This window comes from Phalangium opilio, unplaced genomic scaffold (assembly GCF_054372755.1).
Source record: "Phalangium opilio isolate 3A_F unplaced genomic scaffold, DU_Popi_V2 ptg000232l_1, whole genome shotgun sequence".
NCBI lineage: Eukaryota > Metazoa > Arthropoda > Arachnida > Opiliones > Phalangiidae > Phalangium > Phalangium opilio.
Genome location: NW_028324223.1, coordinates 1,941,533 through 1,960,610, shown reverse-complemented (window position 1 = coordinate 1,960,610; position 19,078 = coordinate 1,941,533). Strand labels below are relative to the sequence as shown.

Genomic DNA, 19,078 nt, shown 5'->3' with positions numbered 1-19,078 from the left:
ATCTATAGTTTAGAACCTCCTCTACAAGATCCGGTTAAAATTAACATCGTAATTAAATTTAATTACATTTAAAAACAGTAATTTAGGTTTAATTGCCATAAAATTAAAAAGTAATTGCGAAAATGAGCTAAAAATTTATCTATCTATAGTTTAGAACCTCCTCTACAAGATCCGGTTAAAATTAACATCGGAATTAAATTTAATTACATTTAAAACATTAATTTGTTTAATTGCCATTAAATTAAAAACTAATTGCGCAAATGAGCTAAAAATTTATCTATCTATAGTTTAGAACCTCCTCTACAAGATCCGGTTAAAATTAACATCGTAATTAAATTTAATTACATTTAAAAACAGTAATTTAGGTTTAATTGCCATTAAATTAAAAAGTAATTGCGCAAATGAGCTGAAAATTTATTTAGCTATAGTTCAGAACCTTCTTTACAAGATCCGGTTAAAATTAACATCATAATTAAATTTAGTTACATTTAAAAACATTAATTTATGTTTAATCGCCATTAAATTAAAAACTAATTGCGCAACTGAGCTAAAACTTTATCTAGCTATAGTTCAGAACCTCCTCTATAGGATCCACTTAAAATTAACATCGTAATTAAAATTAATTACATTTAAAAACATAAAATTATATTTAAAAACTAATTTTAGAAACCGTCTTAAAATCAATTTATCTACCAGACGCTATTAAAATTTACGATACTCTCGATTTAAATACGAACAAAACCTTTAAGAATATTTGAGGGTAGACGTTGGTTGGTGGACCTTCTGTCCGAATAAGTCTGTTGAAATTTATTCATTAAGTAATTGACAATCGCCGAGTCAGCGTTTTCAAGTCGCGAGTCTTTGCCAAGAAAAATTCCTGCGGCTAGATTTTTAAAGGGAGCCCCCGAGGTAACTTCTTAGAGTGTCAGCAAACGGGCCCTGTTATCTCTCCACCGTGATGGGAACTATACCCTCCTATATTCACTCGGCGTGGCGTGACGTTGAGCCCAAGAGACTGTCTCTACCCTTCTACTCTACTTTGTACTAAACCCCGTACAAGGGCAAAGCCAAAAGAGCTTCACAAGCGAAAAATTTATTTCAAAACTCAAATAGAGAATTTCGATCTCCTACTTTGTTTTAAAAATTATATTATGATGATCTAACATTTATTTTTAATCCAGTTTGCAACCTTAGAAGGGGTGCGAGTTTCTATTTGAACTTCTGTTCCAAAAATTTATGCAATTAATATTTTTCTTTAAAAAAAAAAAAAAAAATTTTTTTTTTTTTTTTTTTTTTGCAAAATTATTTTCCCTAAGATTTATAATTTTAAAATTATTTAAGCTTATATTTTTCTTCAAAAAAAATGTTTTTTTACACAATTATGTTTCCTAAGATTTATTATTTTAAAATAATTTATCTAACATTTATAATTTTAAAAGTCGAATTACAATTTTTAAAAGACGGGTGAACACATTTTAAATTTAACATAATAAATTACGTCATAGGTGGGTTACTTCATGAATTGTCAAACGAAGGTGCCAGACAACAATTTGAAGTATTTCTCGAGGATCTAGTACTGCCTACAATGGTGTCTTCGGCTCAAGTAAGTCTCCCCTTCCCCCTACCCCCAAGGGTGCCCAAAAATCCAAAAATTAATTAGAAGTTTGAAACGGTGTCAAAATTTGAATTTTCGTGATTTAAATTTATATTTTTAGCGTGGCGATCGTGAATGTCACATAGTTGTACTTTTAGACGATGACGTAGTAGATTGGGATGAAGAATACCCCCCTCAAATGGGGGAAGAATACTCCCAAAGTAAGTTGATCCCCCCCCCAAAAAAATCGAGGGGAAAGACACTTCGTCGATAAATTTTTTAGTTCAAAAAATTTTTAGTCCAATTTATTCAAGTCAATTAATTAACCCCCGTTTTAATTTTAATTGATTACTTTTCACGTCTTGTTCAGTAATTTCGAGTACGGCGATGTACAGGTTTTTTAAGTACATCGAGAACCGCGATGTTGCCAAACAAGTGCTTAAAGAACGGGGACTTAAGAAAATTCGATTGGGGATTGAAGGTAAGACGGACAGACATCAACTTACTTTTCATTAGTCATCCTCACGTATTAATTTTTAACGTGGCCTAGAGTAATTGATTAGGAATAGATATTTAATTGATTATCATTAATTAACATAAGAAAAATCAAGATTTAATATAATAAATTAAATTTTAAATAAATCGGGTAATGCGAACGCGACTTATCAATACCAAATGCAAATAGAGATAATAGATAGTGTGTGCTTTAAAGGGGTAGGAAAATTTTCACCCCCATTGCGTACCTTTAACCGCATGAGCTTCGGGACAGGGTTGCCAGTTATTTGTATAAGAACTGTAGGATCTGACTAGAACAGAAGTACAAGTTTTTCAGTCCATTGTAGACTCACAAATAACTGGCAACACTTGTCTGCGCACTATCTGTAGAAAGGGCGTTCTCGTCAAGTATTGGGCGCACTTTCTGATATTTTGTCTAATTGCGTTTGGTTAAAGGATACCCAACTTACAAAGAGAAGGTGAAACGTCGACCCGGAGGTCGCGCGGAGGTCATTTACAACTACGTTCAACGACCTTTCATTCGAATGTCGTGGGAAAAAGAGGAAGCTAAAAGTCGTCACGTGGATTTCCAATGCGTCAAAAGCAAATCCATAACGAACTTAGCGGCAGCCGCAGCGGACGAAGCTCCCTTGGAAAACGTCCCGCCTGCTAATAACCCAGTGGGCCTTGGTGGTGGTCTAGGTGGTGCGCCCGTTCAGATATTAGCTTCCCATCAGGGGGTGCAACAAGCTTATCCCCCCGAAGCCCTTGGCGGTGGTGGTGGCGCCGCTGCTGGGGCGGCTAGCGGGCCCCATGCCAATGAGGACGATCATTACGGGGCTGTGGTACCCAATCCATCCCCTAAAGAACCTTACCCCTTGCACAACGTTAGAAACGACGACGCTTGACCCAGGGTCAAATTAAAGGTCAAAGTTCGCTCCTCTAATTGGTTTAAAAGAATTTGGGACAGTTTAGGGGTTCTGTGTTGCTTTGTTTGAAACGTTTTTTTACACACAAAGTTAGGGGTAAACCTCCCGTTTTTAGGAGGAAATCTCCCGGAATTAGTAGGAAATCTACCAAACATAGAAGGAAACCTACTACGTTTAGTAGGAAATCTACCAAACATAGAAGGAAACCTACTACGTTTAGTAGGAAACCTACCGAATATAGAAGGAAACCTACTACGTTTAGTAGAAAAACTCCCGTATTTAGGGGGAAACCTACTACACACAGGAGGAAATCTCAAAAAATTTCGCGTCTTGTTTGAAAAGTTAACGTCGTTGGTTTTTGATGTTAATTTACCGAAAAATTTAAACCAATAGCTAGAAAGAATACTAACTCAAACGTTGAAATTTTTTTATCTCTAAATAAATCCTGCCGTGGTTTTTTTTTTGACCAATTAACTTAAATATTTTCAAATGGTCAAATAGTAAGTAAATTAAAATTCTGTGGGATCAAATTTTCAATAATAAAAAGAAACCAAAAAAAAAAATTGTACCGGGTATATTTCGTGAAAGGGTTAATAATATTACATAGTTTTAAGGTGATAGTAGACTTTTGTAGGGGTTTTTTTTTTTTTTAACTTTAATTTCAAAATTTTATTTTAATTTTTTTTTCATCAATTTTCACATTACAATTAAAATTTATTGACAGTAGGTTTTAGGGGTTTTTCTACTAAGTGGCTAAAAACGGGGTAAAGAAAAAAAAGCTTAAAAACTGCCGCTTAAAATGTTTATTTAAATGAACTAATACCGATTAAGGCGGGGGTGTAATATAGATGAATTAGAACCCTTAAGCCTTGGTCTAAATTGGTTCCGATATATACTGGACAAGTGTCAAAAACTCTTCATCTTCCATGACATATGGTAGGTAACCAATTTATATTTAAATATTAATTAATTAAATGGGGGATTTAAAATTAAATACTTAAATTTGTGCTTAAAATAATTAGAGGTAGAAAATACTTTTTTTTTTCGTTTTAAAATCGGCCAATTCTTTTAATTTATCAGCCAATCAGCGTACACCAATTGGTGTGTCAATTATAAAACAAAATTGGCCAATGAAAGCATCAATTACGTAATCGTTTAAATGTAGACATAACCTAATTGTAGTGTGAACAAAACCCTAAAAATATAATATTTCCCGAAATAAAAAAATGGTCAAACCCCCAAACCCCCAAAAGTAAGTAGTACGTTTAGATATGTAATCTCCGTTACTTTGATTTTATATGACTACTAAAATTGCAATCTTAGAATGATCAAAATTCTCATTTAATTCAATGTTAATTTTGATCCTTTTCAAGATTGCAACGCGATAAACTTATAACTTAAAAAAGGTTGATGGTGATTTATGAGAAAAAAAATGGACCAATCATAAAACTGTATACCCCTCCCTTTGCCCCCCCAACCCCTTGGTTCTTATTTTAAATGTTAATTGAATATTTAATTTCGCTAATTTTTTTTTTTTTTTAACTTTTAAAAAAATTATCTCAAGTAAAAGTGAATTTTCTTATTAATTAATTAAGAACTCTTAAATTCAAAATTAAAAAAACCTTTAATAAAAATCCCATTAATTTTAAAATTTAACTCTTTAATTATTTCTTCCCTGAAACGTCGTTTATTGATGTTTCTTCAAATTTAAGGCGCACTAATTTTATTTTAATTTAAGATATATATAAGTTTAAAATTAAATATATATATATATAACCTAAAATTATAGCTTAAAAAAAATTACAACAAAAATTAAATACACCAATGTGAAGTGTTTTTCAGTGTTTTATACCGAAGAAAAAAAAATAAATAAAAATAAAGTAAAAACAAATTTGATGTTTTACATTGAGTCTTAAATAGTTTAAGGTCCTTTGCTTTTAAGTCTATGGGTAGTGGGTTGGTTAGCTATTTGATGTCAGCTTAGAATTTTTGGTACTACTATTATTAGTCGTTTTCTTTCTGTAACTAGAATTTTTCTCCCTATTATTAGTAGTTTTTCAACCTATTATTAGTAGTTTTTCAACCTATTATTAGTAGTTTTTCAACCTATTATTAGTAGTTTTTCAACCTATTATTAGTAGTTTTCCACCCATAATTAGTAGTTTTCCACCCATAATTAGTAGTCTTCCACCCTATTATTAGTTTTTCACCCTATCATTAGTAGTTTTCCACCCAATAATTAGTAGTTTTCCACCCATAAGTAGTAGTTTTCCACCCATAAGTAGTAGTTTTTCACCCTATTATTAGTAGTTTTCCACCTACAATCAGTAGTTTTCCACCTAAAATTAGTGGTTTTCCACCTATACTTAGTAGTTTTCCACCTATAACTAATTCTTTCCACTGATACATATCCATCGTACCCTGGTTTCGATTTCAAGTAGCTAAACCACGCTGTATTTATTTGCCATTGTTTTGCTCACGTACTGTACTTAGTAGTTAGGTTAGGAATTCCAAGTATTACAATTCTCTTTGGTTTGAATCTTTGTCGCCAGACGCCGCGTTTTTAATCGGCGCGCATATCCCATCCCAGACAGCTCCGTATCGAAAAGTCCCTTGTTCCGGGGAATAGTTTCAGTTAAAGCTCCTTCGGGAAAGGGAACGGTACTTAAAAATTTTCGACAGAGGGGTATTATAAATAGAATATAAATTGTTTTGTCTTCAGCTCTACACGTAGAAGTTAGTTCCCTTTTTATCTACCGCGACTGAAGAAATTTTAATCGAAAACTTAATTGAATTGAGGTAGGGCCAATAATTTTTATAGTCCACCCCCCCCCCCCAAATTTTTCATTAAAACCTTAAGCCTCATTTACCTATTTATTTCGTAGTGTGAACGGGCCTTATTCCACCCTGAAATTCAACCCCTGTTTTTATAAAACTTGTCAAATTATTTAAAATTATATAAAAAGAAATACCTCTGCGTGGCATGGCAACGTACATTTTGATTAAAGGTACCTACCACTACCAGAAACAGTGTCCCCGTTTTATTTCACTTGAAAATGTGTTTTATGTCTTCCAACTGATAACGAAAACTTCTCTAGTGACTGCTATAACTCATTCTTTTTTCGCCGACACTCGCTAAATTTCCTCTCCTGGTCCCGAATGGAAGCTAGCCAATGAACGAAGGTATTTAAACCTATCTATCCATCCACGTCACGTTGTTCTACATTGTTTAAATTTCCCGCCTGATCTGTTTCTATCCCAAGAAACAAATCAGTTCACTAAATTTTAAATGAATAACTTATCCCTATGAGTTTAAAGTTTTAAAGGAAACTATTAGCTTTAATTATTAACGATAATTAAAGCAGTTATTTATTAATTTCCGTACTTAATTAATTTAGAATATTAATAAATAATCCCTTGAAATATCTGAACTGAACTGAACCCCAGTTTGTTTGATTTTTATTTAAATTTCCCGCCTGATTTGTTTGTATCTCAAGAAACAAATAGTTCAATTCACTAAATTTTAAATGAATAACTTATCCCTATGAGTTTAAAGTTTTAAAGGAAACTATTAACTTTAATTATTGACGATAATTAAAGCGGTTATTTATTAATTTCCGTACTTAATTAATTTAAAGAATATTAATAAAATACCCCCTTGAAATATCTGAACTGAACTGAACCCCAGTTTGTTAATTTGATTTTTATAGCAGCAGACGACAAAATGGCCGCTTCCTTGATGAACACGCGTTTCCAAGAGACTTCAATGTTGCGTAGAAATTGTTCAATTGATAAAGATGATCCGGAGTTTCTTAATTTTAAACGATTTCATCGATCGCAATTAGAATCCGCCCAAATACCGGAATCATTCTGGAAAACTCTATTCCGAAAATTGCAAGAAACGGTAAGTGAATAAATACGAGTGTGATCTGTCATTTCTAAGCCTTGGTCTCAATGGTAATTCCTCCGAATTCCCGAGTTAAACAACATTTGCAGTAACAAAACTAGGTTTTTCGATCTAAAAATATACCGGTACCCTTTTCTTACGGTCCATTTACAGCTCGGGAGAGTCCCCCCAATCTAGATTGTCACTTTGAAAATAATTAGCCGAAGCTTTTTCTATTTTTATGTCAGGCTTAGTGGTGGTAGACTTCATGTAGAGACCTGAGAGAACGGGGAAGAACTCTAGTCTAGTCAGTCGTTAATTCTCAAAGTAGCAAAAGCCAAAAGTGTCTCAAATGTATAATAGACTCTGTCTCTAGCCCCCTTTTTCCTCTAACCGCCGCCCAAAAAAATGCCAGACATCAGCGAAAAAGAGTCTGTGATCTTTCAAGTGTCACTCATCGGGTTTTGGTTGCCAAGTTTGTTTCACACCGGGATTTTAATTGTTAGATTTCTGTTTGGCTGTTTAGATTTTTGATGCTGGAGAAACGTTTAGCCTCGCGCAGATTGAGTACGAAGATGAAAGTGACGAAGAAGATAATAAACTTGCCTGGAAAGTTATTGTTATTAATGAACAAGGTGTCAGTGCCTCTGATAATAGTCAGTGAGTCAACTATTTGTTTTATTTTTCCCGATTTGTTTATGGTTTGTTTAATTCTTCCCAAATTGTTAATTATTTATGTAATTTTTCCCAAATTGTTTATTGTTTATGTAATTTTTCCCAAATTGTTTATGTAATTTTTCCCAATTTGTTTATTGTTTATTGTTTATTTACTTTTTCCCAAATTGTTCATTATTTATGTAATTTTTCCCAAATTGTTCATTATTGATGTAATTTTTCCCAAATTGTTAATGTTTATAAACATACATACTGTTTATTTTTTCCAAAAAGTGCAGTAATGTCAGTCCATTACCTTTGTGTGTATTAAACTGTATGGGGAAATAGCATTGGGGTGCCACTAGTATGTAATATGTTGAATTGAATCTTAATCAATTTAATCCTATATTTTAGGATATATTTAATTGACCACGCGTGGACCTATCGGGTTACGAGCGCCCGCCAACAATTACATCAAATTCCCGATTTAGCCAATAGAATTGCCCACTTAATGGACATTCAAACTGAGGACAAATCGGAAGATGACATCATCGAAGATGTCTTAAGAGAAATGTGGAAGTTCAACCAATGTTACAGTTATAACGGACCCTTTGTAGTAAGTAACCATTTTTAATTAAATTTAAATAGTAATAATAATAATTAATTAATTATTCAAAAAAATTAAATAATAAACTATAATTAATTATAATAAAAAAACGTCAAAATCTTTTAACAAATTTTTAAAGGAAAAGTACATGTAACATAACTGATTATACCTTTAAAAAACGGCTGCTTTTTATCTTTAATTATTTGAATATTAATTTATCCAAGTTCGCTTTAATGGGCATAATTAATATTAAATAATTATATTTTGTCAGGTAACATAACTGATTATACCTTTAAAAAACTGGCGTTTTTATCCTACTTTTCCTTTAATTCTTTAAATATAAACTTATTTAAGCTATTTAAGTTCGCTTTAATGGACATAATTAATATTAAATAATTATATTTTGATAAAATAATTGTTTATACCTTTAAGAAAACGGCTGCCTTTTTATCTAACTTTTCCTTTAATTATCTAACTTTTCCTTTAATTATCTAACTTTTCCTTTAATTATCTCACTTTTCCTTTAATTATCTGTCTTTTCCTTTAATTATCTGTCTTTTCCTTTAATTATCTCACTTTTCCTTTAATTATCTAACTTTTCCTTTAATTATCTCACTTTTCCTTTAATTATCTCACATTTCCTTTAATTAGCTCACTTTTCCTTTAATTATCTCACTTTTCCTTTAATTATCTCACATTTCCTTTAATTAGCTCACATTTCCTTTAATTACCTAACTTTTCCTTTAATTACCTAACTTTTCCTTTAATTACCTAACTTTTCCTTTAATTACCTAACTTTTTCTTTAATTACCTAACTTTTCCTTTAATTACCTAACTTTTCCTTTAATTATCTACCTTTTCCTTTAATTATCTACCTTTTCCTTTAATTATCTAACATTGTCCTTTAATTATCTTTCCTTTTCCTTTATAATTACCTGACTTTTCCTTTAATTATTTAAATATAAATTTAAGTTCGTTTTAATGGACATAATTAATATTAACTAATGATTATTTTGTTAGGAAACTGAAGACGCGGTACCAATTTGGTACATCATGGACGAATTTGGTTCCCGAATCCAACATTCTGAGGAACCAAATTTCCGATTGGTTCCGTTTTTATTTTTACCCGCTCAAATCTCCTATTCCATACTTTTTCCAATTCGTGACGTCCCTTACGAAGGGGAAGTGACCCGCGACTACTTGGAAGGACCCACCAATGACGCCTTGACGCGTCAAGCCTTGTCCATTCCTTGGATTGAAGCTGACCTTTGCCATCTCGATTGTAACGTCACTGAACCCAGTGAAGAGTTCATGCGGGTAAGTTTAGTTCGTTTGAGAGGGGAAAATTCGGAAGTAGATAATTCGGAAGTAGAAAATTCGGAAGTAATAATGGGACGGAAGTTTTACGAACCCTGTTGAGGTATTTAAGTGTATTATTTTATTTTGTTTTGGTCAGAGCGGTCGAATCGAAGAGACGCTTCCGGATTTGACGGTGGAAATTCCGCCAGTTCCTTTGGATAGAAAATTGAAAGTTTACGCTCGTTACAAAGTCATTCGGGATCATTTGAAACATCCTTCATTCCAAATAGTTAATAAAGATAAAGAAGCTGATATCCTCTGGTTGACTTATCACTTTAAAGATTATCGGTAAGCAATTTGAGTCGTCTTTAGTTCAAATTTTCGCGTTTTTAGTTCGAATTTATCCGTTTTTAGTGCGAATTATCCGTTTTTTGTTCGAATTTATACGTTTTTAGTGCGAATTTATACGTTTTTAGTGCGAATTTATACGTTTTTAGTGCGAATTTATACGTTTTTAGTGCGAATTTATACGTTTTTAGTGCGAATTTATACGTTTTTAGTGCGAATTTATACGTTTTTAGTGCGAATTATCCGTTTTTAGTGCGAATTATCCGTTTTTTGTTCGAATTTATCCGTTTTTAGTTCGAATTATCCGTTTTTAGTTCGAATTATCCGTTTTTAGTTCGAATTATCCGTTTTTAGTGCGAATTTATCCGCTTTAGTTCGAATTTATCTGTTTTTAGTGCAAATTTATCCGTTTTTAGTTCGAATTTACGCGTTTTAGTTCGAATTTATCTGTTTTTAGTGCGAATTTATCCGTTTTAGTTCAAATTTATCTGTTTTTAGCTTAAATTTATCCGTTTTTAGTTCGAATTTATGTATTTTTGTTTAAATTGATCCGTTTTTAGTGCGAATTTATCCGTTTCTAGTGCAAATTTATGTATTTTTAGTACGAATTTAATGTTTGCGTTTTTAATGCTACTTTGTGTTTATAATGTTAATTTATGTATTTATGATGCGAATTTTCATGTTATTGATGTGATTTTATGTATTTATGAAGCCAAAACGGGTGATTTTTAATGCGAAATTGTGTTTTAACATTTTGGTGCTTTTTGTTCTTAGTGCGAAATTATGTGTTTCATTGTGAAATCAGGCGTTTTAACCGCTTATTGGAGTGAAATGATTCGTTTGTAGCGTGAATTTATAGGTAAAATGTTAATTTGTCGTAACTTAGGGATCTGAGTGTGACGTCTCCGTGGGTTTTGATCAACCAATTTCCGTTTGAACATATAATTACGGTGAAAGACTTGTTAGTGGGCGTCTCACGCAGAGCGGCCGCCGACAAAGAAAGCATTATCGAGGCCGAGACGCTGGACTCTTTCCCGGAATGGCTTCCAACCACCTACAACCTTAACACGGAGTTGCCTCAATTTGTCTCCTATTTCCAACAACGACAAAAAAGGTCGGTTCATTTCATTTTAATTCACTTTATAATTAAATTCGGGAAAGAAATCGGGTCATGTTAACGAAATCGGAGGGATTTTGCAGAGGATTGAACAATCTTTGGATTTGCAAACCTTGGAATTTGGCCCGATCTCTCGACACTCACATAACCGATAATTTGAATTACATTCTGAGGCTACCGGCAACTGGTCCTAAAGTAAGTTCCCCACTTTCAATTTGTTCTCTTATTTAACTTTATTTAGGCCTAGTTATTTATTTGTTATTTATCGGTTTCCTCGGGGAAAATTCAGGGAAATTTGCGTCAAACAGGGGCCGAGTAATTAAGCAAAATGTTCGTGAACATACCCCCCTCCGTAGGATTAACATTACACTATACTTTGGAGGCTCATAACTCAGGTTCTACTAGAGATACGGGGATGTCCTTTGAGTATGTTATAGACCAATTTGTCCCCCATCCAACCATACTAAAGACTTTGGGCTACGACAGGTGCCGAGTAATTTAGCAATACATAAACAAACAACCCACCCTCTCACTCGTTTAGCTTACCCACTTATGATTTTTAACAATAAACTTTGGAGGCTCGTAACTCGGGTTCTACTAGAGATACGGGGATGTCCTTTGAGTATGTTATAGTCCAATTTGTCCCCCATCCAACCATACTAAAAACTTAGTGCTACGACAAACAGGGGCCAAGTAATTAAGGTTTTATTGGTTTATTTATCGGGTTTTATTTATAATTCAGATCGCTTGCAAATACATCACAAACCCCGTTCTATTTCCCCGTGACGACGTTGGATTGGTTAAATTCGATTTACGTTACGTCATACTTCTGAGGAGCGTAAAACCCTTAAAGATATTTGCCTTTGACAAATTTTGGTTGCGATTTTCAAATAAGTAAGTTTTAATCAAATAAATCAGTAAAAAAAAAAAATAAAAAAAAAAAAAAAGCAAAAGGCGGAACCAATATATTATTTAGACCATTTTCATTGGATAATTTTGACGATTACGAAAAACACTTTACCGTCATGAATTACGGCAATTCTCAGTTGAAAAAAATGCTTTGCGACGAATTCATCGAGAAATTCGAGAATTATTATCCCGATTTCAAATGGACTGATATTCAAGTAAGACAATTAATTAAATATTCTTATTTTAATTACTTGAATTAACTCGTTATATTTTAGAGTAAAATCTTCCAAATGTTGGAGGAGGTTTTTAGGAGCGCCACGAGTAAGTCGCCCCCTCTGGGTATCGGGCACAACCCCCAATCGAGAGCCATGTACGCTGTTGATATCATGTTGCAATGGAGTAAGGATCAAAGTGATGGCATTAAACCGGTTCTGTTGGAGATCAATTGGTCTCCGGATTGCAACCGCGCCGCCCAATATTACCCCGACTTCTTTAATAACGTATTCGCCTCTTTGTTTCTTGACCAAAATGATCACGTCATCTCTGTTTGTTCTTGAAATAAATAAATAAAATAAATAAATAAATATTTGTACAAAATGATGCCTCTTTAATCAGCTTTAACTCACGTAATCCGCAATTGGTCTTCCTACTGTTTTTATTTGTTATTTTGTCTTTAGTTGTATATTGTCCTCATATGTCTATTTGTTTGTTTTTTTACAATAAACCTCTGCTGCGACCCCCTGCTGGGACCCCCTGCTGTTTCCATACCGTTACCCCCTGCTGGGACCCCCTGCTGTTTCCATACAGTTACCCCCTGCTGGGACCCCCTGCTGTTTCCATACCGTTACCCCCTGCTGGGACCCCCTGCTGTTTCCATACAGTTACCCCCTGCTGGGACCCCCTGCTGTTTCCATACCGTTACCCCCTGCTGGGACCCCATGCTGTTTCCATACAGTTACCCCCTGCTGGGACCCCCTGCTGTTTCCATACCGTTACCCCCTGCTGGGACCCCCTGCTGTTTCCATACCGTTACCCCCTGCTGGGACCCCCTGCTGTTTCCATACCGTTACCCCCTGCTGGGACCCCCTGCTGTTTCCATACAGTTACCCCCTGCTGGGACCCCCTGCTGTTTCCATACCGTTACCCCCTGCTGGGACCCCCTGCTGTTTCCATACAGTTACCCCCTGCTGGGACCCCCTGCTGTTTCCATACCGTTACCCCCTGCTGGGACCCCATGCTGTTTCCATACAGTTACCCCCTGCTGGGACCCCCTGCTGTTTCCATACCGTTACCCCCTGCTGGGACCCCCTGCTGTTTCCATACAGTTACCCCCTGCTGGGACCCCCTGCTGTTTCCATACAGTTACCCCCTGCTGGGACCCCCTGCTGTTTCCATACCGTTACCCCCTGCTGGGACCCCCTGCTGTTTCCATACAGTTACCCCCTGCTGGGACCCCCTGCTGTTTCCATACCGTTACCCCCTGCTGGGACCCCATGCTGTTTCCATACAGTTACCCCCTGCTGGGACCCCCTGCTGTTTCCATACCGTTACCCCCTGCTGTGACCCCCTGCTGTTTCCATACCGTTACCCCCTGCTGGGACCCCCTGCTGTTTCCATACAGTTACCCCCTGCTGGGACCCCCTGCTGTTTCCATACCGTTACCCCCTGCTGGGACCCCCTGCTGTTTCCATACAGTTACCCCCTGCTGGGACCCCCTGCTGTTTCCATACCGTTACCCCCTGCTGGGACCCCCTGCTGTTTCCATACAGTTACCCCCTGCTGGGACCCCCTGCTGTTTCCATACCGTTACCCCCTGCTGGGACCCCCTGCTGTTTCCATACAGTTACCCCCTGCTGGGACCCCCTGCTGTTTCCATACCGTTACCCCCTGCTGGGACCCCATGCTGTTTCCATACAGTTACCCCCTGCTGGGACCCCCTGCTGTTTCCATACCGTTACCCCCTGCTGGGACCCCCTGCTGTTTCCATACCGTTACCCCCTGCTGGGACCCCCTGCTGTTTCCATACCGTTACCCCCTGCTGGGACCCCCTGCTGTTTCCATACCGTTACCCCCTGCTGGGACCCCCTGCTGTTTCCATACAGTTACCCCCTGCTGGGACCCCCTGCTGTTTCCATACCGTTACCCCCTGCTGGGACCCCATGCTGTTTCCATACAGTTACCCCCTGCTGGGACCCCCTGCTGTTTCCATACCGTTACCCCCTGCTGGGACCCCCTGCTGTTTCCATACCGTTACCCCCTGCTGGGACCCCCTGCTGTTTCCATACCGTTACCCCCTGCTGGGACCCCCTGCTGTTTCCATACAGTTACCCCCTGCTGGGACCCCCTGCTGTTTCCATACCGTTACCCCCTGCTGGGACCCCCTGCTGTTTCCATACAGTTACCCCCTGCTGGGACCCCCTGCTGTTTCCATACCGTTACCCCCTGCTGGGACCCCATGCTGTTTCCATACAGTTACCCCCTGCTGGGACCCCCTGCTGTTTCCATACCGTTACCCCCTGCTGGGACCCCCTGCTGTTTCCATACAGTTACCCCCTGCTGGGACCCCCTGCTGTTTCCATACAGTTACCCCCTGCTGGGACCCCCTGCTGTTTCCATACCGTTACCCCCTGCTGGGACCCCCTGCTGTTTCCATACAGTTACCCCCTGCTGGGACCCCCTGCTGTTTCCATACCGTTACCCCCTGCTGGGACCCCATGCTGTTTCCATACAGTTACCCCCTGCTGGGACCCCCTGCTGTTTCCATACCGTTACCCCCTGCTGTGACCCCCTGCTGTTTCCATACCGTTACCCCCTGCTGGGACCCCCTGCTGTTTCCATACAGTTACCCCCTGCTGGGACCCCCTGCTGTTTCCATACCGTTACCCCCTGCTGGGACCCCCTGCTGTTTCCATACAGTTACCCCCTGCTGGGACCCCCTGCTGTTTCCATACCGTTACCCCCTGCTGGGACCCCCTGCTGTTTCCATACAGTTACCCCCTGCTGGGACCCCCTGCTGTTTCCATACCGTTACCCCCTGCTGGGACCCCCTGCTGTTTCCATACAGTTACCCCCTGCTGGGACCCCCTGCTGTTTCCATACCGTTACCCCCTGCTGGGACCCCATGCTGTTTCCATACAGTTACCCCCTGCTGGGACCCCCTGCTGTTTCCATACCGTTACCCCCTGCTGGGACCCCCTGCTGTTTCCATACCGTTACCCCCTGCTGGGACCCCCTGCTGTTTCCATACCGTTACCCCCTGCTGGGACCCCCTGCTGTTTCCATACAGTTACCCCCTGCTGGGACCCCCTGCTGTTTCCATACCGTTACCCCCTGCTGGGACCCCCTGCTGTTTCCATACAGTTACCCCCTGCTGGGACCCCCTGCTGTTTCCATACCGTTACCCCCTGCTGGGACCCCATGCTGTTTCCATACAGTTACCCCCTGCTGGGACCCCCTGCTGTTTCCATACAGTTACCCCCTGCTGGGACCCCCTGCTGTTTCCATACAGTTACCCCCTGCTGGGACCCCCTGCTGTTTCCATACAGTTACCCCCTGCTGGGACCCCCTGCTGTTTCCATACCGTTACCCCCTGCTGGGACCCCCTGCTGTTTCCATACAGTTACCCCCTGCTGGGACCCCCTGCTGTTTCCATACCGTTACCCCCTGCTGGGACCCCATGCTGTTTCCATACAGTTACCCCCTGCTGGGACCCCCTGCTGTTTCCATACCGTTACCCCCTGCTGTGACCCCCTGCTGTTTCCATACCGTTACCCCCTGCTGGGACCCCCTGCTGTTTCCATACAGTTACCCCCTGCTGGGACCCCCTGCTGTTTCCATACCGTTACCCCCTGCTGGGACCCCCTGCTGTTTCCATACAGTTACCCCCTGCTGGGACCCCCTGCTGTTTCCATACCGTTACCCCCTGCTGGGACCCCCTGCTGTTTCCATACAGTTACCCCCTGCTGGGACCCCCTGCTGTTTCCATACCGTTACCCCCTGCTGGGACCCCCTGCTGTTTCCATACAGTTACCCCCTGCTGGGACCCCCTGCTGTTTCCATACAGTTACCCCCTGCTGGGACCCCCTGCTGTTTCCATACAGTTACCCCCTGCTGGGACCCCCTGCTGTTTCCATACAGTTACCCCCTGCTGGGACCCCCTGCTGTTTCCATACCGTTACCCCCTGCTGGGACCCCATGCTGTTTCCATACAGTTACCCCCTGCTGGGACCCCCTGCTGTTTCCATACCGTTACCCCCTGCTGGGACCCCCTGCTGTTTCCATACAGTTACCCCCTGCTGGGACCCCCTGCTGTTTCCATACAGTTACCCCCTGCTGGGACCCCCTGCTGTTTCCATACCGTTACCCCCTGCTGGGACCCCCTGCTGTTTCCATACAGTTACCCCCTGCTGGGACCCCCTGCTGTTTCCATACCGTTACCCCCTGCTGGGACCCCATGCTGTTTCCATACAGTTACCCCCTGCTGGGACCCCCTGCTGTTTCCATACCGTTACCCCCTGCTGTGACCCCCTGCTGTTTCCATACCGTTACCCCCTGCTGGGACCCCCTGCTGTTTCCATACAGTTACCCCCTGCTGGGACCCCCTGCTGTTTCCATACCGTTACCCCCTGCTGGGACCCCCTGCTGTTTCCATACAGTTACCCCCTGCTGGGACCCCCTGCTGTTTCCATACCGTTACCCCCTGCTGGGACCCCCTGCTGTTTCCATACCGTTACCCCCTGCTGGGACCCCCTGCTGTTTCCATACAGTTACCCCCTGCTGGGACCCCCTGCTGTTTCCATACCGTTACCCCCTGCTGGGACCCCCTGCTGTTTCCATACAGTTACCCCCTGCTGGGACCCCCTGCTGTTTCCATACCGTTACCCCCTGCTGGGACCCCCTGCTGTTTCCATACAGTTACCCCCTGCTGGGACCCCCTGCTGTTTCCATACCGTTACCCCCTGCTGTGACCCCCTGCTGTTTCCATACCGTTACCCCCTGCTGTGACCCCCTGCTGTTTCCATACCGTTACCCCCTGCTGGGACCCCCTGCTGTTTCCATACCGTTACCCCCTGCTGGGACCCCATGCTGTGGCCCCTTGCTGAGACCCCCTGCTGTTTCCATACCGTTACCCCTGCTGAGACCCCCTGCTGTTTCCATACCGTTACCCCCTGCTGGGACCCCATGCTGTGGCCCCTTGCTGAGACCCCCTGCTGTTTCCATACCGTTACCCCCTGCTGTGGCCCCCTGCTGAGACCCCCTGCTGTGGCCCCCTGCTGGGACCCCCTTCTGAGACCCCCTGCTGTTTCCATACCGGTACCCCCTGCTGGGACCCCCTGCTGTGACCCCTGCTGGGACCCCCTGCTGTGGCCCCCTGCTGGGACCCCCTGCTGAGACCCCCTGCTGTTTCCATACCGTTACCCCCTGCTGGGACCCCCTGCTGCGACCCCCTGCTGTGGCCCCCTGCTGGGACCCCCTGCTGGGATCCCCTGCTGAGACCCCCTGCTGTTTCCATACCGTTACCCCCTGCTGTGGCCCCCTGCTGGGACCCCCTGCTGTGAACCCCTGCTGAGACCCCCTGCTGATTCCATACCGTTACCCCCTGCTGGGACCCCCTGCTGCGGCCCCCTGCTGGGACCCCCTGCTGCGGCCCCCTGCTGGGACCCCCTGCTGAGACCCCCTGCTGTTTCCATACCGTTACCCCCTGCTGGGACCCCCTGCTGTGGCCCCCTGCTGGGACCCCCTGCTGAGACCCCCTGCTGTGCCCCCCTGCTGAGACCCCCTGCTGTTTCCATACCGTTACCCCCTGCTGGGACCCCCTGCTGTGACCCCCTGCTGAGACCCCCTGCGGCGACCCCCTGCTGTGGCCCCCTGCTGAGACCCCCTGCTGTTTCCATACCGTTACCCCCTGCTGGGACCCCCTGCTGAGACCCCCTGCTGTTTCCATACCGTTACCCCCTGCTGCGACCCCCTGCTGTGGCCCCCTGCTGGGACCCCCTGCTGAGACCCCCTGCTGTTTCCATACCGTTACCCCCTGCTGGGACCCCCTGCTGATTCCATACTGTTACCCCCTGCTGGGACCCCCTGCTGAGACCCCCTGCTGATACCATACCGTTACCCCCTGCTGGGACCCCCTGCTGCGACCCCCTGCTGTGGCCCCCTGCTGGGACCCCCTGCTGAGGCCCCCTGCTGTTTCCATACCGTTACCCCCTGCTGTGGCCCCCTGCTGAGCCCCCTGCTGTGCCCCCCTGCTGGGACCCCCTGCTGAGACCCCCTGCTGTTTCCATACCGTTACCCCCTGCTGGGACCCCCTGCTGTGGCCCCCTGCTGGGACCCCCTGCTGAGACCCCCTGCTGCGACCCCCTGCTGTGGCCCCCTGCTGAGACCCCCTGCTGTTTCCATACCGTTACCCCCTGCTGGGACCCCCTGCTGAGACCCCCTGCTGTTACCCCTCAGCAGGGGGTCCCAGCAGGGGGTAACGGTATGGAAACAGCACTGGGTCCCAGCAGGGGGTCGCAGCAGGGGGTCCCAGCAGGGGGTAACGGTATGGAAACAGCAGGGGGTCTCAGCAGGGGGTCCCAGCAGGGGGTCCTAGCAGGGGGTCGCAGCAGGGGGTCCCAGCAGGGGGTCCCAGCAGGGGGTAACGGTATGGAAACAGCAGGGGGTCTCAGCAGGGGGTACCAGCAGGGGGTCGCAGCAGGGGGTCCCAGCAGGGGGTAACGGTATGGAAACAGCAGGGGGTCTCAGCAGGGGGTCCCAGCAGGGGGCCACAGCAGGGGGTCCCAGCAGGGGGCCACAGCAGGGGGTCCCAGCAGGGGGCCACAGCAGGGGGTCCCAGCAGGGGGTAACGGTATGGAAACAGCAGGGGGTCTCAGCAGGGGGTCCCAGCAGGGGGCCACAGCAGGGGGTAACGGTATGGAAACAGCAGGGGGTCTCAGCAGGGGGTCCCAGCAGGGGGTAACGGTATGGAAACAGCAGGGGGTCTCAGCAGGGGGTCCCAGCAGGGGGCCACAGCAAGGGGTCCCAGCAGGGGGTAACGGTATGGAAACAGCAGGGGGTCCCAGCAGGGGGCCACAGCAGGGGGTCCCAGCAGGGGGTAACGGTATGGAAACAGCAGGGGGTCCCAGCAGGGGGCCACAGCAGGGGGTCCCAGCAGGGGGTAACGGTATGGAAACAGCAGGGGGTCTCAGCAGGGGGTCCCAGCAGGGGGCCACAGCAGGGGGTAACGGTATGGAAACAGCAG

General features: G+C 43.2%; 2 protein-coding genes across 2 annotated transcripts in view; both read left to right on the top strand.

The window, feature by feature from the left end:
- LOC149612750 (BTB/POZ domain-containing protein 10-like) overlaps window positions 1-4,909 on the top strand; it is a 73,095-nt gene extending 68,186 nt beyond the window's left edge. The window contains exons 7-10 of the mRNA XM_089858351.1: window positions 1,506-1,603; window positions 1,716-1,815; window positions 1,965-2,075; window positions 2,546-4,909. Coding sequence (XP_089714477.1) covers window positions 1,506-1,603; window positions 1,716-1,815; window positions 1,965-2,075; window positions 2,546-2,997 — 761 coding nt within the window. The 3' untranslated portion in view covers window positions 2,998-4,909. The remainder of the gene's footprint in view (window positions 1-1,505; window positions 1,604-1,715; window positions 1,816-1,964; window positions 2,076-2,545) is intronic.
- Window positions 4,910-6,743: 1,834 nt separating this feature from the next.
- On the top strand, window positions 6,744-12,435 carry LOC149612749 (tubulin--tyrosine ligase-like protein 12). Its single transcript, XM_089858239.1, has 10 exons — window positions 6,744-6,922; window positions 7,431-7,564; window positions 7,973-8,174; window positions 9,186-9,482; window positions 9,622-9,812; window positions 10,699-10,926; window positions 11,013-11,124; window positions 11,672-11,823; window positions 11,906-12,053; window positions 12,114-12,435. Exons 1-10 carry the CDS (start codon window positions 6,758-6,760, stop codon window positions 12,393-12,395), a joined length of 1,911 nt encoding a protein of 636 aa, XP_089714365.1. The 5' UTR covers window positions 6,744-6,757; the 3' UTR covers window positions 12,396-12,435.
- Window positions 12,436-19,078: the final 6,643 nt, after the last annotated feature.